At 53.2% G+C, this 24,843-nt stretch overlaps 1 protein-coding gene across 3 annotated transcripts in view; it reads left to right on the top strand.

Moving 5' to 3' along the window:
• ZNF423 (zinc finger protein 423) overlaps nucleotides 1-24,843 on the top strand; it is a 342,644-nt gene that overhangs the window by 196,357 nt on the left and 121,444 nt on the right. For all 3 annotated transcript variants that reach the window (XM_052655503.1, XM_052655504.1, XM_052655505.1), the window contains exons 4-5: nucleotides 17-3,231; nucleotides 10,689-10,773. In XM_052655503.1, the coding sequence (XP_052511463.1) occupies nucleotides 17-3,231; nucleotides 10,689-10,773 (3,300 nt within the window). The remainder of the gene's footprint in view (nucleotides 1-16; nucleotides 3,232-10,688; nucleotides 10,774-24,843) is intronic.

Raw genomic sequence — 24,843 nt, 5'->3', positions numbered from 1 at the left:
TCCACCCCCCCCGCAGATGGTGACGACGACCCACAACTCTCCTGGGTGGCCTCGTCTCCCTCCAGCAAGGATGTTGCGTCACCCACGCAGATGATCGGAGATGGGTGTGACCTGGGCCTGGGTGAGGAGGAAGGGGGCACGGGCCTGCCGTACCCTTGCCAGTTCTGCGACAAGTCCTTTATCCGCCTGAGCTACTTGAAGAGGCACGAGCAGATCCACAGCGACAAGCTGCCGTTCAAGTGCACCTACTGCAGCCGCCTCTTCAAGCACAAGAGGAGCCGCGACCGGCACATCAAGCTGCACACGGGCGACAAGAAGTACCACTGTCACGAGTGCGAGGCGGCCTTCTCCCGCAGCGACCACCTCAAGATCCACCTGAAGACCCACAGCTCCAGCAAGCCCTTCAAGTGCACCGTCTGCAAGCGCGGCTTCTCCTCCACCAGCTCGCTGCAGAGCCACATGCAGGCCCACAAGAAGAACAAGGAGCACCTGGCCAAGTCGGAGAAGGAGGCCAAGAAGGACGACTTCATGTGCGACTACTGCGAGGACACCTTCAGCCAGACCGAGGAGCTGGAGAAGCACGTGCTCACCCGCCACCCCCAGCTCTCCGAGAAGGCCGACCTGCAGTGCATCCACTGCCCCGAGGTCTTTGTTGACGAGAACACGCTGCTCGCCCACATCCACCAAGCCCACGCCAACCAGAAACACAAGTGCCCCATGTGCCCCGAGCAGTTCTCCTCCGTGGAGGGCGTCTACTGCCACCTGGACAGCCACCGGCAGCCCGATTCCAGCAACCACAGCGTCAGCCCCGACCCCGTGCTGGGCAGCGTGGCCTCTATGAGCAGCGCCACACCGGACTCCAGCGCCTCTGTGGAGCGAGGCTCCACCCCGGACTCCACCTTGAAGCCGCTGCGGGGCCAGAAGAAGATGCGGGATGACGGGCAGGGCTGGTCCAAGGTGGTGTACAGCTGCCCCTACTGCTCCAAGCGGGACTTCAACAGCCTGGCCGTGCTGGAGATCCACCTGAAGACCATCCACGCGGATAAGCCGCAGCAGAGCCACACGTGTCAGATCTGCCTGGACTCCATGCCCACCCTCTACAACCTCAACGAGCACGTCCGCAAGCTGCACAAGAACCACGCGTACCCCGTGATGCAGTTCGGCAGCATCTCCGCCTTCCACTGCAACTACTGCCCTGAGATGTTTGCCGACATCAACAGCCTGCAGGAGCACATCCGGGTCTCCCACTGCGGCCCCAACGCCAACCCGCCCGATGGCAACAACGCCTTCTTCTGCAACCAGTGCTCCATGGGCTTCCTGACCGAGTCCTCCCTCACGGAGCACATCCAGCAGGCTCACTGCAGCGTGGGCAGCGCCAAGCTGGAGTCCCCGGTCGTGCAGCCCACGCAGTCCTTCATGGAGGTCTACTCCTGCCCCTACTGCACCAACTCGCCCATCTTCGGCTCCATCCTGAAGCTCACCAAGCACATCAAGGAGAACCACAAGAACATCCCGCTGGCCCACAGTAAGAAGTCCAAGGCGGAACAGAGCCCGGTCTCGTCGGATGTGGAGGTGTCTTCCCCGAAGCGGCAGCGGCTCTCGGCGAGCGCCAACTCCATCTCCAACGGCGAGTACCCGTGCAACCAGTGCGACCTCAAGTTCTCCAACTTCGAGAGCTTCCAGACCCACCTGAAGCTGCACCTGGAGCTGCTGCTGAGGAAGCAGGCATGCCCCCAGTGCAAGGAGGACTTCGACTCGCAGGAGTCCCTGCTGCAGCACCTGACCGTGCACTACATGACCACGTCCACCCACTACGTGTGCGAGAGCTGCGACAAGCAGTTCTCCTCGGTGGACGACCTGCAGAAGCACCTGCTGGACATGCACACCTTCGTGCTCTACCACTGCACGCTGTGTCAGGAGGTCTTCGACTCCAAGGTGTCCATCCAGGTGCATCTGGCGGTGAAGCACAGCAACGAGAAGAAGATGTTCCGCTGCACGGCCTGCAACTGGGACTTCCGCAAGGAGGCCGACCTGCAGGTGCACGTCAAGCACAGCCACCTTGGCAACCCGGCCAGGGCCCACAAGTGCATCTTCTGCGGGGAGACCTTTAGCACCGAGGTGGAGCTGCAGTGCCACATCACCACGCACAGCAAGAAGTACAACTGCAAGTTCTGCAGCAAGGCCTTCCACGCCATCATCCTGCTGGAGAAGCACCTGCGGGAGAAGCACTGCGTGTTCGACGCGGCGGCCGAGAACGGCACGGCCAACGGGGTGCCCCCGACCGCCGCCAAGAAGGCCGAGCCGGCCGACCTGCCGGGCGTGCTGCTGAAGAACCCCGAGGCGCCCAACAGCCACGAGGCGAGTGAGGACGACGTGGACGCGTCGGAGCCCATGTACGGCTGCGACATCTGCGGGGCGGCCTACACCATGGAGGTGCTGCTGCAGAACCACCGGCTGCGGGACCACAACATCCGGCCGGGCGAGGACGACGGCTCGCGGAAGAAGGCCGAGTTCATCAAGGGCAGCCACAAGTGCAACGTGTGCTCGCGGACTTTCTTCTCGGAGAACGGGCTCCGGGAGCACCTGCAGACTCACCGGGGCCCCGCCAAGCACTACATGTGCCCCATCTGCGGCGAGCGCTTCCCCTCGCTGCTGACGCTCACCGAGCACAAGGTGACCCACAGCAAGAGCCTGGACACGGGCACCTGCCGCATCTGCAAGATGCCCCTGCAGAGCGAGGAGGAGTTCATCGAGCACTGCCAGATGCACCCCGACCTGCGCAACTCCCTCACGGGCTTCCGCTGCGTGGTCTGCATGCAGACGGTCACCTCCACGCTCGAGCTCAAGATCCACGGCACCTTCCACATGCAGAAGCTGGCGGGCAGCTCGGCCGCGTCCTCCCCCAACGGCCAGGGGCTGCAGAAGCTCTACAAGTGTGCCCTGTGCCTCAAAGAGTTCCGCAGCAAGCAGGACCTGGTGAAGCTCGATGTCAACGGGCTCCCCTACGGCCTCTGCGCTGGCTGCATGGCCCGCAGCTCCAACGGACAGGTGGGCGGCCTGGCCCCGCCCGAGCCTGCCGACCGGCCCTGCGCCGGCCTCCGTTGCCCCGAATGCAGCGTCAAGTTTGAGAGCGCGGAGGACCTGGAGAGCCACATGCAGGTGGACCACCGTGACCTCACCCCGGAGACCAGTGGGCCCCGGAAAGGCGCCCAGACGTCCCCAGTGCCCCGGGTAAGTACAGCCCGCCCCAGCCTGCCCCACCCCCGCTCCCTGGGGCTCCGCGCATGCCCACTAGAGGCCGCTTGCCGTGCTTTGCGTTTCCTTTCTAGTTGCTGACACGAGAAGCAGGGGCCTCCTGCAGCGGTTAAGCAGATCTGATGATCGCAGTGAACTCCGAGTCCAGATCCCGGTGCATGCCATCTCCCTTCCAGCGGGACATGGCGTGTATCACCCTGGGTCTCATTTGCCAAGTGCTCTTCTGTAAAATGGGAATAATAATGGTCTCAATGTCACAGAATTGTTGTGAGGGACCCGTGGCACAGTGTAGGTGAAGGGTAGATACAGTGAGTTCTGTCCATGTTGGAGGTCAGGTCATCTCGGTCATTGATCGGGGGTGGACTTACTTGTGTGCTTACTGGGTCTTCTTGGGCAAGTCACTCTGTTTTTGGGCTTTAGATTTAGGAATCCTTTGACCATTTTTAAAGGTAACATACACATAAAGGACCTGGAACTTGGCACTTAGGGCCCCATCATGCTAGCAGTAATCATCAATTGGTACTATTATCATAAACACTATCATCAGAGCTGGTGCATGGAAGCCCATGGGATGTTTCCAGTTACTGATTGATCGATCACATTTGTCCTGAGCACCTTTTATTTTGGGGATGTCTGGCAGCCAAGCAGAGCCAGAAACACCCTGCACTGGGGCTTCTAGACCCAGGGGAGCCACACACCTATAACCAGTGGGTTTCAGCAAGGCAGGGGAAGTCTGAGCTACTAGAGGGTCCATGTGGGCCCTGGGAATGGTGACCGTGGGGCACCTGCTGGAGACTGTGTGGCCCCTGGTGTCAGACAGAGCAGGCCCGGGGACTCCCATCAAGTCTGTGTTATCTGTTTCCAGGCCGAGGAGGTGCCAAGCCGATCTCGGGGGCATCTGTCCCTCGAGGGCCACTGCTGGTGCCGCTGGCAGGGAGGCAGGCTTTGGGAAAGGGCCACCCGCCACGGGTGCCCCTGGAAGACAGGGATGTTTGTGAAGGTGTTCACTGCGGGATCAGACGGGGGCCTGGGACTCTGGGATTTTGCTGGGGGTGGGAGTAGTGGGGAGAGAGTGAGAGAGAAGGGCTGTAGAGGCTGAAGGGAGAATCCGCAGTGGGGCACTTAAAGGGTCTCCTGCCCAGCTTCCCTGCCCAGCGAGCTGCAGCGTCTGACCAAGATCACCCAGCTGCAGAGAAAACGTCTGAATGAGAACAGAACCATGCTTTCACCTGGGGCCTGAGGCCTCTCAAATTCCTGCCTGGAGCAGAGAGCTCCTTTCAGAGTGGATTGATTGATTGAATTTGTCCTGAGCACCCATTATTTCTGGGGTGCCTGGCATCCAAGGAGAGTCAGAGATGGACCACTTTCTCAAGGCCTTTTGACTGAGCGAGGCCACTAGGTAAGCATCCACTGGGTCACCCTTCAGGGGTCCTAAGCACAGTGCAGTCATAGCTGCCCAGCTCTGTCCCCCCAAGCCTCAGCTTTCTGGCTGGCCAGGTGGGTGGACTGGGAAGAGTTTCAGCCCTGGAGACAGAGGGCCTGCCTACCCATCTGTTGTTTGACCTCTTTGGGCCTCTGTCTCACCTGTAAGCCAGTGCATGCTAAGTTGCCTCAGTCATGTACGATTTGTGATCCTATGGACCGTAGGCCACCAGGTTCCTCTTGTCTATGGGATTCTCCAGGCAAGAATACTGGAGTGGGTTGCCATACCCTCCCCCGAGGAATCTTCCTGAGCCAGGGATCAAGCCCGGGTCTCTTATGTCTCCTGCATTGGCAGAAGTGTTCTTTACCACTAGCGCCACCTGGGTAAAGCCAGAGGGCAATAGTAATAACAGTAGAGTACTCTTGCCTGGAAAATCCCATGGGTGGAGGGGCCTGGTAGGCTGTAGTCTATGGGGTCGCCAAGAGTCGGACATGACTGAGTGACTTCACTTTCACTTTTCACTTTCATGCATTGGAGAAGGAAATGGCAACCCACTCCAGTGTTCCTGCCTGGAGAATCCCAGGGACGGGGGAGCCTGGTGGGCTGCCGTCTATGGGGTCGCACAGAGTCGGACACGACTGACGTGACTTAGCAGCGGTAGCAGTAGTAGTAATAGTAGTCTCAGTGGTGTCTGTCTCCAAAGCCAGCATCATCTGGGAGGGACCTGGGGGCTGTTCTGTTTCTTAACCAGCATCTGCTCTGGCTGCTGCTGCTAAGTCACTTCAGTCATGTCTGACTCTGTGTGACCCCATAGACGGCAGCCCACCAGGCTCCCCCGTCTCTGGGATTCTCCAGGCAAGAACACTGGAGTGGGTCTGCTCTGGCTAGCCAGTGCCTATTCCTTCTCAGTGTCAAATACTGTGACCGTTTCCTGTGCTGACCTTCGTGTTTTGCCCTGGGATTAAATGAGTCAAGACATGCTGGGCATGTAATAGCCATCACTTGTGATTTTCTCGTTTATAATCACAGCTCACACTGATTGAGGAATAAGGATGTGCCAGGCACTTTCTATCTATTTATTCCTTATAATACTCTCCAGATGAGAAAAAGGAGGCAAGGAACCGTTAGGTAGTTTGCTGGGAGCCCCTCGATTTCAAGAGGCAGAGATGGGGGTTGATCCCGGGGAGAGTGTGGCACCCCAGCCTGAGCTCTTGACAGCCCTCCAGCCAGCACCTCTGGAGCCCATCCTGGTTGCAAGGTTGGGGTTCGGGGTGGTCAGCCCGGTGCACAGGTGGCGGGACAGTGTGGCAGGGCCAGCGCCTGTGTGTCCTGCTCCAGGTGCTCTCCAGCCCCATTCCTGCCCACACTCTGCTGGTCACGGGGCTGCCTCTAGCCCCCCACAAAGCCTTTGGCTATTGCAGCCTCCTCCTTCCCAGTCTGCTCTGTGTCTGGTATCTAGCACCACTTCATAAAGCCCCTACTGTGTGAGCACCCACTCTTATATTGTTTTCCTGGCAACACCCTGGACCTTTGCTGTGACCTTTGCTTTGGCAAAGAGGGAGCCCAGGCTTAGAAAGGTGGAGCCACATACCCAGGGGTGAGCAGCTGTGCAAGGCAGTGCAGGACTTGCAACCTGAGGGGGCTTGTTTGCAAGGAGCCTGGTCAGGCTTCCTGTTCCTGTCCCTGGCTTGTGAGAGAGGAGGGAGCTGGCGTTCATGTCCAGAGGCCTGGGCAGATGGGCCATTTGCCGAAAGGAACTAGACAAAGCCTGGGCACCTCCCCAGCAGAGGCATAGCCTCTGGGGCCTTGCCCCTGCCTGGGCACGCCTGGGGGCAGGGGCCCAGCTGTCTGCTCGCCCACCCCTCTCTCCCCCAGGACTCATGCGTGTGAGAGCAGACTCTGGGGGCTGCACAGGGGCTTGGGGGCTGGCAGGCTGGGACCCTCGGGAGTGTATCTATAGCAACCGGCTCTCTGAGGACTGGGTTCCTGTGGGGCCGAGGCTGCTGTCGGCTGGAGCGTGAAGCACTGAGGTTTCTGCCTCCCCCTCTATTTATGGGTAATAACAACATCGCCCCAGCTCTAGCCCCTTGTGGGCAGACCCTGGCCCTCATCGACTCACCAGACCGCCACAGTGCCTCTTGCTGCTCAGGGTGGGGGGCTAGACTGGATGCTCACTTGCTACACCTTACTGCAGGGCAAACAGCTGGGTTCAGGGGCTTGTCCAGGTGACAGCTTTCTGTCACCCCGATCAAGACTGTCTGGGGTGGTCTGGGGCATGGAGCTAAGAAGGCAGCCCAGACAGTGGCTCTGGAGGGTGCCTGCACGGGGTTGAATCCCTGTGCCGCTGCTTATCAGTGCTTGAAATTCTGCTTTCTCCATCCCTGAAGGGGAGATTGCAGAGTCATTGTGAGTATTCAGAGTAAACAGTGCCTGCACACAGTAGGTGCTCAGTAAGCATGGGCTGCAGTCATGATCAGGGAATTCAGCAGCAGTGGCTGTCTCTGCCTTCTCCTTCCTGCTCCTCTCCTGTCTCCACATCCCCAGGTGAGTTCTCTTTCTGCCCTGGGCCCCTCTGAGGTTGCTCGGGGCCACGCTAGGGGAGGGAGCCCCGGCCAAGTTCCCAGGGCTCAGCTCCGGTTCTCCTGGGACCGGAGGCGCTTTGAATGCCAAGTTCTACCTTGCTGTGCTTACGTCTCCTGGCGGGAGCTGAGGCTCCAGAGGAAGATGGAGTCTTGGAGGGATAGAGAAAGGGAGACGGGCCGGGAGAAGGTGTTGAGGTGAGGACGGAGGGCCAGCCAGGGTTGCAACAGGAGGGAGAGTCCTGATCTGTTCTCTCCAGCCCAGACGACTGCACGGCCCCACCAGCTGCATGATGGACCCTGGGCATCCCTGACCTCATGTGCTTGGCCGGAAGGGCCATCTGTGGGGACAGCTGAGTATGCAGCGAGCCTTACTGGGTGTGGGTGCTGGTGAGCAATTTTGTGGACGGGTGTGTGTGTGCCTGTGAGTGTGAGTGTGTATACCTATGTATCTACATGTGTGTCTATGAGGGCTGGTGCACACCCTTGTGCCATGAGCTGCTTGTGCATCTGTGGGTGCATTTGGGAGTGGTGGGTGTGACTGTCAGGGTCCAGGGAGAGAACTGAAAGCCGGTGTGTCACTGGGGACGCTGTGTGAACTTGGGGTCCATGACAATGTTTCCACTTCTCTGAGGGTGTTGCACTTATGTGTCCGTGTTACAGGGAGTGAGTTGGTGTGTGTAACCTGTGGGTGTATCCTTGAAGGTCTTGTGTGTTGATGGTGAGTTGGAATGAGGTGTGTAGGATACTGGCAAGTATGTGTGTATGTCTTCACATGCGTGTCTATGCCTGTGCGTACAGATCGTGTGTGTGTGTGTGTGTGTGCAGGGGCCTGTGTGTTTGTGTGAATGCCCAGGCCCTTTGGTCAGCAGCTCCTGTGACCCCCTCCCTTGGGCATCCCCTGGAGTCTGCTTCCCCACAAGGCAGGGTCCATTCCTTTTCCTGACACCAAAGGGTGGCCATATGGTTGGGGGACTTTTGAGGGGTACCCTCTTGTCCTGCTCAGGCTCCTGGTGACTTATCTTTCAAGCCCAGTGAACCCACTTCACTCACTTCCTTGAAGAGGAACAGCACTTTTGGACCAGCCGTGGCTGTGGCCTGCAGAAGCGTCCAGCCAGGAGGTGGGGGCACCATGTTCCCTGTCCAGCAGTCTCCTCTGGGCTTCTTTGGCATGGAGCTTCCTGGGCTGTGCTTCATTCTTGCATTTACTTGTTCACTCACTCATTCATTCATTCAATCATTCATTAAGCATCAAAGACTCTTACATGGGCTGGACAGAGTGGTGGGGGACACATGTGTGAGGGGATGAATGATTCTGATGGTGGAGAAACTCGGGGTCCTTCTTTTCTGTGAGCACAGACCAGGAGTTGAGCCACGGCGGGGTGCGCCCCTCAGAAGTCCTCAGTCCCTGCTGTCTCTTCTGGCTTGAAATCTCCTCTGCCCATTGTGAGACTGACTCCCAAGTTCCGTCCCCTCCACCTCCAGACTCACCCATTCTTCCCGGGATGTGTCTGTGCTGAATGCCTGCCTCTGGGACCAGCGCTATGGCTGCTCCGAGGACATGCTGAACGCCTAGTTCTCCGGAAACCCCTAGGGCAAGGCCCTCTGGTCTCATCAGCGGGGGTCCTGGAGCCTGAGCAGGGACCCTGCCCAGAGCCTGAAACTCCCAGCACCAGCTCTTCCACTTGGTTCTCCGTTCATCTGTTCAGCAGCCTCTCGGCAGTTGAGTCACGATGAAAGTTCAGTGCTTATTAGATGCTCACTGGGTGGGGCCCTGTGCAGGGCGGTGGGGGTCCAGGGTCCCTAGTTACTGAGGGATGGCTTCTCTTTATCCCTTCTGCCCTAATAGAGGGCTTGGCACATATTATTTTGCAACTTTGCCCATCTGCTCAAAAATTCTTCCCAAAGCGCTTGGTCTTTGCTGGGACCTCACAAGTGAACAGAACATATTCTGGCCCTTGGGTTCTCATGGTGCAGTGGGAAGCAGACAAATCAACTGGCCACAGCAAACTCTTTGGGGCCCAACTAGGTGATTTCAGCACGAACTCAGGGGCCTGGGCAGACCCTAAACTCACTCTGGGTTGGGAGGAGAGGGCTTCTCAGAAGAGATGACATTTGAACAGAGACCTTGAGGACGGAGAGGGTATTCTGATGGAGGAAATAGCATAGACAAAGTCCCAGAGGTGGGACCAGGCAAGTTCAGGTGGGGCTGAGACAACTGAGCCCCCTGGTGGTTCATCCCCTATTGCTGAGTGATGGGCCTCAGTGCTCAGCTGAAAAATCCAGTCTTGCCTTCTTTTCCAGAGGTCAAGGGAGGCCCCATTATTCCAGGACACAAAGTGGTCTTCGGAAAGCTTGGATACTGTGAATTCCTCTCCCTTCATAGAAACCCACAGTCACAGCCGTTCCCCCCAGTTAGGAACAACACCACCTATATCCACAGTGGGCTGGTTTCACACTGAGAAGCTCCACTTTTTGGAACCAGTCTTCAAGAAGCTTTGAAACTTTCTATATTCTCCATTTTTCTGCCCCCTCCCGACAAAAGTACTTGGTCATAGCTCCCCGTGTGTGGAAGCCAGATCTAGGATGATGCGGGGCCTTATGTGTCTAGGGCAGGTGAGGAATTCTTCAGTCACCCTTAAGGGTCAGAACTGATGGGCGCAGTCTCCCCTGCTTGTCCACTTGTTTCTTAGGGCGGGTACATAGTTAGATGCAAAGAGAGATGGATGCATAGATGGATGGATGCATGGATGCGTGTGTGTGTGTTTGTGAGAGAGAATGTGTATGTAGATGGATAAATGGGTAAATTGGATAGGTAGGTGAATGAATGAGTGGATTGACAGATAGATGGATGGATGGATGGATAGATAAATGAATGGGTGTATGGGTATATGTATGTGTGTTTAAACGGATGGATGGGTAGGCAGGTTAGGTAGATGGATGGATGGGTAGATGGACAGCTAGATGAATGTATGGGTGTGTGTAGATGGATCAGTGGGTAGACTGAGGGTAGGTCGATGGACAGGTGATGGGTGGACAGATGAACAGATCTGTGGATCTCTTGAGTGGATGCAGCAAGCATAGATGGGTGGAAGATGAGTAGGTGAATCTGATCATGCTTCAGGCAGATCAGCCTGCCTCAGCTTCAGTTCCATGGTTCTTCCTGTGTGCCCTCACTTTGGGATGGTTCCGTTTCCCCAGGGCCAGCAGAGAAGCAGCTTCCTTCAGTGGAGCGTGTCACCCCTTTCCCTCTGCGAGGATGACTCACAGAGCTGGAGTCAGAGGCAGGTGGGAAGAGAGTGGCCTGGGGAGACCTGGGAACAGGTCAGAGCCGTTCTAGGAAGTCTTGAGCCATGACCTGCAGGAACTTTTGCTTTCTCCCTGTTCTGCATCCTGACTGTCTAACTCCTTTCCTTTTGGTTTCCATGCAGAAAAAGACATACCAGTGCATCAAGTGCCAGATGACCTTCGAGAATGAGAGAGAGATCCAAATCCACGTTGCCAACCACATGATTGGTAAGAGCACGCTTCCTCCTACCCGGGCTGCGGCCACTCCTCGGGGCTGAACTGTGTGGGTCTGGCCATCATTTTGCTGGCTTTTAGCTCAAAGGATGGTGTCACTGCTGCTGCTGGTTAGACATTTCAAATGGGACTAAAAATGTCAGAGCTGGAGCACTTTCTCCATCCGGACCCTCTTTTCGCGGCTCCGTTCACATTCGAGTCAAACTTTTGACTATCTCTCCCATTTCTCAGCACAAATTTCCCTCCATTTCTGAACCAAAGTGCTTTCCAGTTGTCAGGCACTCAGGGGCAATTGTGCTTCGATTTTGTATGTCATGACATGGAATAGATTTAACTGCTCACATTTCCCCACCAAACGTGGGCAGTTCCTCAGGCACATTGTCAAAACAGAATGCTTACAAAGTTATTTCGCTACTTTTTCTATTCGTCTTCAAGCAGTCTTGGACTTTGGAAAATTCAGCCTTTTTTAAAAGGGAGCATCCAAGGTCCCGTTGTGTTCCCACTTGGCCCAAGGGATGGAGGGAAGCTTTGAGGTCTTCCTTGTCTTCTGTGGGTGGGTGTGGTCTCTCTGGCAGCTGGGAGGGCACAGCTTTAAGAGGGCATAGCAATTTCTGGTGGCACAGGGCTGGCCCAGGGCGTGGGTTTGGCAGTAATGGCCTTGGGAGCTCCTGGAGTTTTGGTGCTCTGGGTCTTTGGTGGAAGTGTGATCACCTTCTTCAAGGCTTCCACAGTCAGAGTGGTGAGAGGTCTGTCCTGGGTTGAGCATCCTGACCCTTACTTCCTTTCCACTTTTCTGCCTCTGATATCTTTTCATTAAAGTTTTAACAACAGCCATGCCAGCTGAGTACTTTTTCCCAAAACCCTCGATCCCATAGTTAAAAAAAAGTCCCCTTCACGCTGTTCACCTATAACTATCACAACATTGTTAATCTGCTATACCCCAGTACAAAAATGTTTTTGGTGTTAAAAAAAGAAATCCATTTAAATGTCCAGCTCAGGGGATCCTCACAAACAGAGCACACCTGGGTAAGCAACACCCAGGTAAAGAAACAGACGATTCCCCGGTCTCAGAAAGCCCCCCGTTCGACCCTCTCCAGGTCCTTCCCCCAACAAAAGGGTGTCACCATCCTGTTGTCTAACAGCAGAGGTCACTTGGGGTGGTTTTGCATTGTATATAAATGAGATCACACAGTCTCTACTCATTTGTGTCTGGTAACTTTTACTTGTTCATATTATTGACTGTGATTGGATCTTCTCACTAGTGGATGCTGTTCTATTGTGTGAACACATCACCGTTTATCTATTCTTGATACACATCCTAATGGGCATCTGGGTAGTTTCCCTTGTGGAATTGCTTCACATAGTGTGCTGCTGTGAACATTCTTGTGTGAGTCATTGGTGAACATGTACATGCAGTTTTAATGAGAATATTCTTGGACTCAGACCGGGGAGTCATAGGATGTGAGTGGGTACCCTTTCAGTAGAAACAGACAAATACATTTCCAAAGTGGTCGTGTGAAGTCTTGCTCTCACCCCAGCCTGTGAGAGCTGCATGTCTGTGCCATCATCTGCCTTGTACATACCAAGAACCACTGCGAAGGCCCTTCTGTAGTGGAGCTGTGCTCAAGGTGGCTACGGTGTCCAGGTCCCCGCCAGGCTCAGTGAGTTTGGATGCCTAGCATCCCAGTGACTGACTCGGGGCAGGTGTCCTGAAGGTGCTGACCCTAACCAGGTGCCTGGTGGGGCTCCCTCAATGATGAGGGGACATGAGGAGCACAGGGGTGGCAGGTAGGACCCTGGGAGTTTGGCCTGACAGGGAGACTAATGACTTTTTAATTTCTTCTGTTTGAATGTCCCCCCGCCCGGCTGAAGCAGAGGAAGGAAACCGCCCTGTCAGTCACAGGCTGCCAAGAGCGCTTTCACGGCGGTGTCGGGGAGGTGAAGATGAAGATATCTCAAAATGTTTGCTTTTGTAGCAGGTGTTAATGTGTGCTCCTGTTTGTAAGCACGAAGGGCAAGAGGCTGGCTAATTGGACCACAGTGGTTTCAAAGGTGTTTCTCCCTGCTCCTCTCTCCTTTCCACCTATCCTTTTCGCGCAGAGCCGGGAAGCTGCAGTGTCCTCAGGTGGAAGGTGAGGCCGGCGCCTCACTGGAGTCGGGGGAGATGTGAGGGGAGGGCTTGATTGGCACTCATGGGAGAGGGGGGCTTGATTGGCACCTGGGTCTTTGTGGGAGTGGGGGCCGGGGCTCTGGTGGAAGAAGTGGCTGGACAGGGCCCCTCCCCTGAGCCTGCGCAGTGCTGTGAGCGGGCCTGCTCTCAGGCCACGTGGAGGATGCAGGCCTGGGAGCCAGCAGCAAGGGGCTATTGGTCTCAGAGCCCAAGCGTCCGGCCAAGATGTTTATGCAACTGTGCAAAGTCTCACAGGCAGGGCCTTGGCGCATGGCCATGAGGGACGGGCTAGGGCCCCGCTGGCGCCACACCTCTGGTGCCGGGTGGTACCTCTTCTTACTCTGTCCCGCCCTCCCCACCTGTCCGCCCTTCACTGCCCTTGTCACCTCCATCCATCAAGGAACAGCAAGCCCCCGCTGCACGTGAAGACCTGGGGTGGCCCCTGTGGACGACAGAGGGTGAAGGGGACTTGGGCTGTGCCCTCAGAGACCTCCCAGCGTCCCGCCGAAGCCCTCTCAGTCCACACCCTGCGGGGTGGAGGGATGTCACCTGGGTGAGGGTGCTCACAGCCGCTGTGTACTGAGCCCACCACAGGCCGGGTACTTTATGTAGCTGCCAGTTCTGCACCTCACAGAGGAGGGTTAATGGCTTTCCCAATAGGAAATAGCAGAGCCAGGGTCTCCATAAAAGCCAGGTTCTCTCCACTGTGCATGGCTCCCCTGCCAGGGCCTGTGGTGGGAGAGACACAGCCCTACTCTTAAGGGTTCTCTGCCCACGGGAGAGGCTGATGGGCGTCCAGGAAAGCACTGTGCAGTGAGGTTGATGCTCCCAGAACAGGGACTGCTGGGTCCAAATAGGTCCATCAGGAAGGCCTGGGTTTTGAAGGATGAAGAGGAGTTTTCTCTGTGGTTTAGGGCCATCTCTGGCAGGGGCAGCAGCCTTGGCAGGGAAGGACAGTCATAGAGAGCAGAGCCCTCGGAAAGCTGATTGTAACGAGGAGGCAGGTCCTTGAAGGATGGGTGTTGTTAGCCTGAGAAGGTGGGGAGCAACATCTGGGGGAGGACCCTGGGTGAGTGGAGCTCAGAGACAGGAGCAGAGGAAGTGACTGGGGGACAGGGGACTCTGACCTGGCCAGGATGGAGGCATTGCATGTGGTAGCCTTGTGGGCAGTGAAGGTGGGGAGGTGGTGTGGGGCTGTACCATGGAGGACCTTGAAGGCCAGATTAAGGGATTTGGATTTGGGGGCTCCAAATCTGGGGGCCCCTTGGCAGATGCTTTATTTGATTTCTGTTGAAAAACCCAAAGAGGTGTCAGACAGGGCCCACATTCCCACATGAGCTGGGCAATACTGGGACTGTGTGTTCTCAGGCTCCATTGGGCCTCCCAGTCCCTATTGTGATTTGAGGAGATACTTTGCTCATCTGTGTCCCTGCCTGGTTTCTGTAGACACGTGAATGTGTGACCTTGGGCTTACCCACTAGGGAGCCACTGAGGGTTTTGGAGCAGAGTATGGCCTAGAGCAGCTGGGTGCTTTATGGAGGCTCAGAGGGGGGAACCTGGAATGAGGCAGCACAGTATGGACAATTACGTGGAAAGGCATCAGAACAAGGTTTAGTGAAATCCTTGAAGAAGCAAGCCACCAAACAGAAAACAACAGTAAAATTCAGCAGAAGAAAAGTAATAGACTCTGATGAAGATGATGAATATTGAATTTAAGATGTCCGGAGACTTGAACTTAATGGAATGATTCTAGCACAGGTAATACTTAGGAGAAGTTAAGATCTGATGGAGTATTTACTTTGTTTATTATTGTCTCTATGCCTTAAAAAAAAATAAACTTGTTATGCAAAAACAGAGACCTGCCCGGGGCCCGGTCTGGTCCAGGGGTCAGGGAATGAGGCGGGGAGAGAAGGCAGGCCATAGGACATCCATTTGGCCTGTGCTGTGGGCCTGTGGGCCCTGGTGGCTTGGGGAAGGTGGTGGGGGTGACAGTGGGAGGTGTGAATGGAAGAGAAGCAGGCCCAGGAGCCCTGGGTGGGGGCTGGCACGGCAGAGCTGGTAAAAACTGCCCAGTGTCCCTGTGGACAGCTTCCCCCTGCTAAATGACCCAAGCCCAGAGTGGCTGCCTGGAGCCAGCGGGGGTAAAAGCCCCCTTAGTGGCACCAAGGGGACTCGGCAGATAGACGTGATGCTGTTCAGCTCAGTGGCCTTCTCATCAACTCGGGGCACGGGGGTTCTGAGGCAGGCCTCCCCGGGGATCCGGACTGCAGGAGCCCTCCCCCGGGGGACGCTAAACTGGCCTTTTTATAGCGGGGGGCCGCATCGTGACTTTGCAGCTTCCAGACCCTGGGAGTTATGATGACCCAGGGACACGTCTCCTTGGAAACATTTTCCCAGCACCCCTTTCCTGGCGGCTGCTGGAGAGGGAGTGATTTGGAGCTGATAGAAAGGCGAGGGTCTTTTGAAACCTTTCAGCGGCAGGGTCTCCTTTGAAATCTCCCCTCCCTACAGAGAATGGAGCCCCCTTCTCCTGGCTTCTTCCAGCTTTTGAAATGGTTTTAGACGCCCCCTCCCCCAGTACATCAAAACCTTGGAGCAGTCCACTGCACTGATCTGTGGCCTCCTGGAGGGTCCGTCCCTCCCCACCTCCCCCTGCACCTGGCCCCCTGCCATCAGCGACCCCCTTCCCACCCTCACCCCACTCTCTGGAAGGGTTACCTCCCCCCTGGAAAATGGCTCTGCAGGAGGCCCTGCTTGGGCTCCCTGGGGCCTGCTGAGGGGAGAGCTGAGGAGGGCTTGTGGGGGGCCTGGCCCGGAGACAGTCAGCCCCGTGGCCGGGGACAGATGAGTGTCTCCCCATGTGTGTTGGACATGTGTGTGCAAGGACATGATGTGCACGGCCCCAGGAGGCCTGGGGCACGCGGGACCTCAGAGGCCCAGAGGCTGGTCCTCCTGCCCTCTCCTCGTCTGCTCGAAAACCTCTCTCTCAGCTCCTCTCAGGCCGATGGCTGGACGAGGGTCTGAGAACTTGTCCTTGAAATAGTGATCTTGCTATGACCCAGGTTGGCCCCAGGGGAGTGACTCAGCCTTTGGGCCCTGATGTCCTAACTCAGGGCTTCATGGGCCCCTGGGGGGAGCCCCGAGGAGGGGCCGGGCTGGGAAGGGACGGTCCTCGGGGAACCTTGTCAGGGACGTTTGCCCTCCATGTCCTTGAAAAGTGGCTGTGGACCCTCTGGCAGGCAGCCAGGCCAGAGCCGGCCCGTCCCGGTGGGGCATTAGTCATTCTGAAGACGTTATTTTCTTGGTCACGTCAGCCTCTTTCCCTGGGTGCCTCTTAAGGCCTGGGCTTTGCTATGAAGAAATGAGGCTGGGGTGGGGGGGCGGGTAGCGTTTGGAAAATCAGCCTCTCCCACCTCCTGCTCAGGCCTTCAAAACGCCCCCCATGCTGGGCGGTGGTCCTTGTCTGTCCTCCCTGACATAGCACCTGGAGGGGAGGGGTCTGCTCGGGATATGGGTGTGTGTGTGAGAGAGAGAGAGAGGGGGAGAGAGGCTTTCTGCCTTCTAAGTCTTCAGAAGCATATCCCAGAAGACATCCTGAAAGCCACCTTGCAGACAGGGTACCCCCTCTTTCTGCGGCTGTTGCCTTGCGGAAGACCTGGCCTGCAGCGTTTTTCGAGAGGAAGGAAAGGCTGGTGTGGAAATCAGCATTTCACCCTCACACCAGGGACATACAAAAACTCTCAAATATAACTGAAGAGAAAAACACGTGAAAAGGAAAAGGAAAAAACGGTTCCTGTTGACTTTCTGTTGGGAACACATGGGGCTGAGTGGGGCTGTGCTAGCTGTTTTCTGGTGCTTTTCATTCGGGTAACACCAGACCCAAAACATCTGTCTAACCTTAACATGTGATAAAACTGTCTCCCTCTGCCCCCAGAGATCACGTTTCAAGTTCCGGGACTGTTCTGTCAGGATAACAAGCTTGTGCAAAGAGCCTATAATCCAGTTCTTTCCTCCCCTCCCCCTCTTTCTCTTCCTTCTTCATCTCCCAAGTAGAGTACAATCACTTCCCTCCTTAACAGCCCTGGTGGATGAGAGGACTCAGTTACCCTGATTTTGAATCTCATTGGTCAGTTTAAGGAGGCTGTTGATCAAGTACTTGGTCCATGAAGAATCCATCAGTTCTGAATTTTAAAATAGTGAGTTTTCTCATCTCAGGTGGCACAGTGGTAAAGTATCTGCCTGCAGTGTAGGAGGCACACAGATGCACGTTCAGTCCCTGGGTCGGGAAAATCCCCTGGAGTAAGAAATGGCAACCCACTCCAGTATTTTTGCCTGGAGAATCCTATGGGCAGAGGAACCTGTCGGGGTAAAGTCCATGGGGCCACAAACAGCTGGACACAGCTGAGTGAGTGCAAGCATCTCATTTTCATAGATTTTATCCTTTTTTAAGAAACCTGTAGGTGAGGTTTTCTCGGAATAGTAACCTCTGTTCAATAAACATGATTGACATCCTCAGTGAGGAAACTCTAACCAAGTTAGGGAGGTGATAACTTAAAAGGATAAGGTAAAATCATGTCACAAAATCTAAGATATAGAAGCTCAAAGGACAGGCGCGTTGTCCAATCTGGGCATTCCAAGGAAGGCTTCCAGGAGGAGGTGACACCTAATCAGGCTCTTTTAAGGCAGAAAATAAGGTGGGAGGGGCCTTCCAGGCAGAGAAAATAGCATAAGCCACTTCAAAGAGAAGAGGCTCATGTAGTATGCGATAATTCAGTATCTACTTCAGGTAGATTGTCTTGAGTTGTCTGTAGACAATTCAGTGTTGCTTCAGAATAAATTTTGAGGCAGGAGGTGGGTGAGGCATAGAAAAGACAGAGTACAGAGTAGGGGAGGTGAGAGAAGATGAGGATATTGGTTAGGAGGGTAGGGATTGGAGAAGCATTTAAGAGGCAAAGCTGGCAGGATTTGGGAAATGCATGGAAATGGGAAGCGAAGCCCCAGCGGAAGATGACACTATGCCTGAAGAAGAGCTGCTGGCAAAGAAGATGCTCCCAGCAATGATCAGTGACATCTAATGCAACTTGTCACTCACAGGCCCTGCTATCAATATCTACAGGTGTTATCACACTTAACCCCACAATAGCTTATGAGAGAGGGGCACTGCTATTCTCCCCATTTTGTACATGCGGAATTGAGGGGACGTGTCCAGTGTCAGTGACTAGCAAATGTGAGTTCTGAACTCAGGCAGTGTAATTTTCGAGCTTGGAATCCTCTTAACTCCTTCAACTGGAGGCCCATCCCACTTGGTTAGCTTGAGTTTGTTGGCGATTGGGCCTTGTAGAGGATGCCTGTTGGCTGATCTGAGTGTTGGTGTCTGGCCGGCGGTCGGCCGCATGGGTGGGGAGCTCAGGAAGAAGGCCTGGGCTGGAGGAGGGGTTTGGAGGCCTCAGCACAGATGGTGGGGCAGCTGGGAGAAGTGAGGGGCATGAGGAACACGTGGTCATCCATGCCCAGACAGCAAAGTGCTTCTGGGCAGTAGCGTGAGAGGCCACAGAGAGGCCCAGAGAGGCAGGCTGAAGGGGGTCTGTTGGACCGTCCTGAGCAGGAGCAGCAACAGTGGAAACGGGGGCAGGAATAATTGGAGGGGAGGTGGGGAGACCAGTGCTGTAGACTTCACTTCCCAGGTTCCAGACTGGGAAGGGAGTGCGGGAAACAGGGGCCATGGGGCCCCGGGGTCAGAGGAAGCTTCTGTATTTGGAAGAGGGAAAGATCAGAGTATGTTACTAGGCTGAGGAGAGAGCCAGTGGGCAGCAGAGGAAGGATGGAGAGGAGACAGCAATGGAGCCAGGCCTGGCGGGGTGGGGCCCGGGGCCCTGGCACCATCTTGGTGGACCAGCCCACGGGCCCAGCCTTCTTCTCTTGCTCTCCATGCCATGGACTTGGCCGCCTGTGTTATTGAGTTGATTTTGTTGAATGCCCTTTATGGTCATTTGGCTGCTTGGGAGCAGCTGACACATGAGCAATTTGCCTTGCATCTGCTTCTGGCCGAGCCTCGCTGGAGTGAGGGCAGAAAACAAGGGCCCTGCAACCCCAGGGCTTGGCCTGCTCTGCCCTGAGCTCCCAGTAGGCGCCAGGACCTCACACTGGGCTCTGCATGGCTGGCCAGGCTCCTTGCCTTGTGAATCCCCGGGCTCCAGTGGGGATGAAGTGCGAGGCTTCCCCTTCTGGCTGCAAATCTCTGCCCTGAAGGAGTCAGGGTGTCCCGCACTGGCTGACACCCCTTCTGGTATGGTTTCCAGCTCATCTCCCTGGGCAAACCAAGGTAGGGAGAAGGGAAGTGATTCTCCAGAGACACACTGTGAGTTGTGCATCTGACTTGGAATAAGAATCCAAGGTTGCTGATGGAAGTGTTTTTAAACAGAGATGCTTTGTTAGGGAGTTACTGATTTTAGTTCATCCTAAATATCTTTATGAACACCAATAGTTTGCTTAATCTGCTATAGATATATTAATGACAAATAGAGTGTGCACATGTGTGTGCACGCACTCACACACACAGAATGTAGAGCTCTACAGTGAATCATAGTGGTTAAGAGTACTCCCAGCTCATAGTTATTCCACCTTTGTATGCTTCAGCTCTGTGTCTGTAAATTGCCCCCATCTTAACATACCTGTACTAACATAGCAGTTTAGGCAGATCTCTTTCAGTGACGAGTCTGAGATCCAAATCACTCTGACTAAAGCATTCAGTTCAGTTCAGTCGCTCAGTTGTGTCCAGCTCTTTTCAATCCCGTGAGTCATAGCACACCAGGCCTCCCTGTCCATCACCAACTCCCGGAGTTCACTCAGACTCATGTCCATCAAGTCGGTGATGCCATCCATCTCATCCTCTGCCATCCCCTTCTCTTCCTGCCCCCAATCCCTCCCAGCATCAGAGTCTTTTCCAATGAGTTAACTCTTCGCATGAGGTGGCCAAAGTACTGGAGTTTCAGCTTTAGCGTCATTCCTTCCAATGAACACTCAGGACTGATCTCCTTTAGAATGGTTGGTTGGATCTCCTTGCAGTCCAAGGGACTCTCAAGAGTCTTCTCCAACACCACAGTTCAAAGGCATCAATTCTTCGGCACTCAGCCTTCTTCACAGTCCAACTCTCACATCCATACATGACCACTGGAAAAACCATAGCTTTGACTAGATGGACCTTTGTTGGCAAAATAATGTCTCTGCTTTTTAATATGATATCTAGGTTGGTCATAACTTTTCTTCCAAGGAGTAAGCGTCTTTTAATTTCCTGGCTGCAATCACCATCTGCAGTGATTTTGGAGCCCCCCAAAATAAAGTCTGACACTGTTTCCACTGTTTCCCCATCTATTTCCCATGAAGTGATGGGACCAGATGCCATGATCTTAGTTTTCTGAATGTTGAGCTTTAAGCCAACTTTTTCACTCTCTTCTTTCACTTTCATCAAGAGGCTTTTTAGTTCCTCTTCACTTTCTGCCATAAAGGTGGTGTCATCTGCATATCTGAGGTTATTGATATTTCTCCCGGCAATCTTGATTCCAGCTTGTGCTTCTTCCAGCTCAGCGTTTCTCATGATGTACTCTGCATAGAAGTTAAATAAGCAGGGTGACAATATACAGCCTTGACGTACTCCTTTTCCTATTTGGAACCAGTCTGTTATTCCATGTCCAGTTCTAACTGTTGCTTCCTGACCTGGATATTAAAAAGAGAATTATTGGCTCATGTAACTGAAAAGTCTGGTGATACAGTGGGTTTCAGGCATGGTTGGATCCAGGAGTTCTAACAATGTCATCACTAGTCTAACTTTCTTTTACCTTTCAGCTCTGCTTCCCCTTTGTTGCCTTCATTCCCAACTAGGCTCCCCTGGTGCCAGTGATAGCCAGCAGCTCCCCACTCAGCAGCCCCAGCAGAGAAGGTCATTCTGCTTCTTCATCAAAAAAGGTTTCAGGACTGGGACTCAGTGCCTCAGATGCGTCCTGCAACTGCCCAGGAGACAGTCATTGTAGCCAGGGATTCAAGTGGGTTGACTAGTCAGACTGGCACCACCCACCCTCCTTGGACGCTGGGGTGGGCGAGTATCTGTTTCTCTTCTGCCCACAATGGGAGGAGGGAGGGTGTTCTTAAAAATAGAAAAGGTGTCTATTTTCCACAAGGAGGGGGCAGCACTGACAGTAGAAAGTCACAAACTCCTACCTTTTGGGGGATGTTTGGAGGATTAAATGAGTTAAAATATATGACAAGCGCCCAGCACTTTTAAGTTCTCAGTAAGTGATAGCTATTAACATTAGTATTATCATTATTAGTCCCTGTGGCAGGGACTAATTAAAGATAATGATGATGCTGCTGGGGCCCTTGTTTGGCGAGGACAAACTGAGCCTCTCTGTGACCATGCTGAGCATACCATCCTGGGTGCCAGCCCACGGCCGCTCAGAGGATGTTGCTGAGGTCCAGCGGAGGAAGACTGACCCTCTGCCTTTATCAAGCTCTGCAGGGTTCTGCCTGCAGAGTAGCTCCAGAAGCGGTAGCTTCAATCAAAATGGTCTATTCACTTACTCCTCCGTTCATCCAGCACCTTTTTTCTTTCCTGAACACCTACTCTGTGCCAGGCCCTGTGCATAGATGTGGCAGCAAGCCAAAGTCCCTGGAATTCCGGAGCCAGTGGGGATCAGCTGCTAAACAAGAAAGCAGATTAAAAATCCCAGCTATTTCAAACCATGATATGTTTTAGGAAGAAAATGAAGGATGGTCATGGGGTGTCCAGGAGCTGTGTAAAACCATACTATTGGCAATGGCCTGGCCAGGAGGTGATGGAGAGTGAGAACGTAGTTTTAGTTTTGATCAGACGCATGACTGCTCACCGAGCTGGGCACTTGAGCCTGTTAGTTTGTGTGTCCTTCTCCTTAGGATGGAGAAGGAAATGGCAACCCACTCCAGTATTCTTGCCTGGAGAATCCCATGGACAGAGGAGCCTGGTGGGCTGCAGTCCACGGGGTCGCAAAGAGTTGGACACGACTGAGCGACTTCACTTTCTCCTTAGGAAGGGGAAATCCTAGAGGCAGAGGTGGGGCTGCATCGAGTGAGAGCCGTCCCAGGTGCTGGGGAGGCAGGCAGCCTGGGGTTAACTGGGTGCTGCTCCTTGTGCCTAGAGGGCACCCTCCCCCCGCCCCCTGCCCCGGCCATGCTATGCCAGGCTCCCTCCAACACTGGAGATGCTCGCATCCTCTCTTTGCCCTTCCTCTGGATTCTGTGTGGACCACCCACAGAGAATCTCGGTTCACCAGAGCTCCATAAACCCAGCAGCTTGGGGACCCCCCGTGCTGGCATCTGCCCCCTCCCTCTTAAGGCACCGTCCAGTCCAGGGCCTCTTTGTGGCCCCCCAGCACCCCCTTTGCCTGCGCTCTGGACGCTCCCCTCAAGTCTTCGTTACTTCTCCCTGGGCCCACCCTACTTCTTTCAGTCTGTAGCCCTTAGCTGGTTCCAGGTGCCGGTGTCCTGTTCTTCCCTCTTAGGTTTTACAGAATTAGCAAATAAACACACAGGATGGCTAGGTAAATCTGGGGCTTCCCAGGTAGCACTAGTGATAAAGAACCTGCCTGCCAGTGCAGGAGACACAAGAGACAACGGTTCAATCCCTGGGTGAAGAAGATTCCCCTGGAGGAGGGATGGCAACCCACTCTAGTATTCTTGCCTGGAGAATCTCGTGGACAGAGGAGCTTTGGAGGCTGCAGTCCCTAGGGTCACAAAGAGTCAGACATGACTGAAGTGACTTATCATGCGCTCAGGTAAATTTAAATTCCAAATAGACAACAAGTAACTTTTCTAGTCTAAGTGTGTCCCCAATATCACCTGGGTTATCCTCATACTAAAAGGTTATTTGTTTTGTGAAATTTAAATTTAACCCACTATCCTGTATTCTACCTGGCAGCCCATCCCGTTTCCCCCGGCCTCTGAGCTTGGGGAAGAACGGTGGTGACCCACCTCCTTCTTTTAAAGCTGATGGTCTCTTTTTCATCCTTATAAAATGTTTAACTAGCAAAATTAAGCTTTTAAGGTTGAGATAATTGTAAATTCACGTAGAGATTCAGTTTCCTCCAATGGTTCATTTGTAAAATGAGAGGACGGTATTACAAGCAGGATATTGACACCAGTACATTCAAGCTACGGAACCGTCCCTGCACCACAAGAACCCTTTATGCTTTCCCTTTAAAGCCACAGCCACTTCCATCCTGCCTCTGCTCCTTCCTTAACCTCTAGAAATCACAAATCTGTTCTCCATTTCCATAATTCTGTCATTTCAAGAATGTTATATAAATGGAATCAGGCGTAAGTTTACATTGTCTTTGGGATAAATTCCAGGAGTACAGTTGCTGGGGCTATGTTTTACTTACGCCGTACGTTTTACTTTTAGAGAAACTGCCGAATGTTCCTAGAATAGCTGTTCCATTTTATATTCCCACCAGCAAGTTTCTCCACATATTTGCCAGCATTTAGTTTGTCACTATTTTTTATTTTTATATCTTTTGTCTCTTTTCTGATTGGATTGTTTGCATTTTCGTAGTTGAGTTTTAGAGTTCTTTATATATTCTAAATACTAGTCCTTTGTCAGAGAGGTAAGGTTTGCAAAGGTTTCCTCTAGGTCTGTAGCTTGTCTTTTCATCCTCTTCAGTGGATCTTTTGTGAAGTAAAAGCTTTAAATTTTGATGAAGTCTACCTTGTCAGTTTTTCCTTTATGGCTCCAAGTCTTCGGTTCCCAGTTTGAGTTCTATGCGTGCATGCTAAGTCACTTTAGTCGTGTCCAACTCTTTGCAACCCTGTGGACCCTAGCTTGCCAGGCTCCTCTGTCCTTGGGATTCTCCAGGCAAGAATGCTGGAGTGGACTGCCATGCCCTCCTCCAGGGGATCTTCCTGACCCAGGGACGGAACCCTCTTGTCTTACGTCTCCTGCAGTGGCAGGCGGGTTCTTTACCAGTAGAGCCAACTGCAAAGCCCCAAAGAGCTCTACGCCTAACCCTAAACTGCCAAGGTTTTTTTCCTACTTTTTTCAAAATGTTTTATAGTTTTACATTTTGCATTTAGGTCCATGATCCATTTTGAGTTAATTTTTATATAAATTTGAATTGAGTACCACACACCTCCCCACGTCCAGCTGCGCCTGGATCATCTTTTGAAAGGAGCTTCCTAGGTGGTGGTAGTGGTTAGAAAAGACTATAATTCTTTCATTGAATTGTTAATTATCAGTTGGGCATATTTGTGAAGGTCTGTTTCTAGGTTCCATTGATCTATGTGTCTGTCCTTCTGTCAGTGTGACACAGTCTTAATTACTATAGCTGTTTAACTCTTGAAATCAGGTAGACTGAATTCACCTTTCTTTTTCAAAATTGTTTTAGCTATCTTAGGTCCTTTGCCTTTTCATAGAACTTTTAAAATAATCTTGTCTACATATACAAATGTTCTTGCTATAATTTTAATAAGAATTGTGTAAACGTGTATCTTGATTTGGGGTAAAATGATATCTTCACCATGTTGAGCTTTCTAATCCATGAACATGGTGAATCAATTTATTTGGATCTTCCTTTATTTCTTTCATTATTGTTTTATAGTTTTGTTTTGTAGTCTTGTACATATTTTGATAGATTTACATCTAAATATTTCAATTTTTGAGTGATTATAAATGATTTTGTGTTTTTAACTTCAATCTTGTTCATTGTTGGTATGTCAATGTATGGCAAAATCAATACAGTATTGTAAAGTAAAATTAAAAAAAAAAGAAATACAGTTGGTTTTTGAATGTTGATTTTGTACTCCTTGATTTTGCTGAACTCAGTTGACAGAGGTTTTTGGTAGATTTCATGGGCTTTTCTATACAGACAATC

Source organism: Budorcas taxicolor, chromosome 18 (genome assembly GCF_023091745.1).
Source record: "Budorcas taxicolor isolate Tak-1 chromosome 18, Takin1.1, whole genome shotgun sequence".
Lineage (NCBI taxonomy): Eukaryota > Metazoa > Chordata > Mammalia > Artiodactyla > Bovidae > Budorcas > Budorcas taxicolor.
The sequence above is the reverse complement of the archived record's forward strand: the minus strand, read 5'-3'. Positions and strand labels throughout refer to the sequence as shown.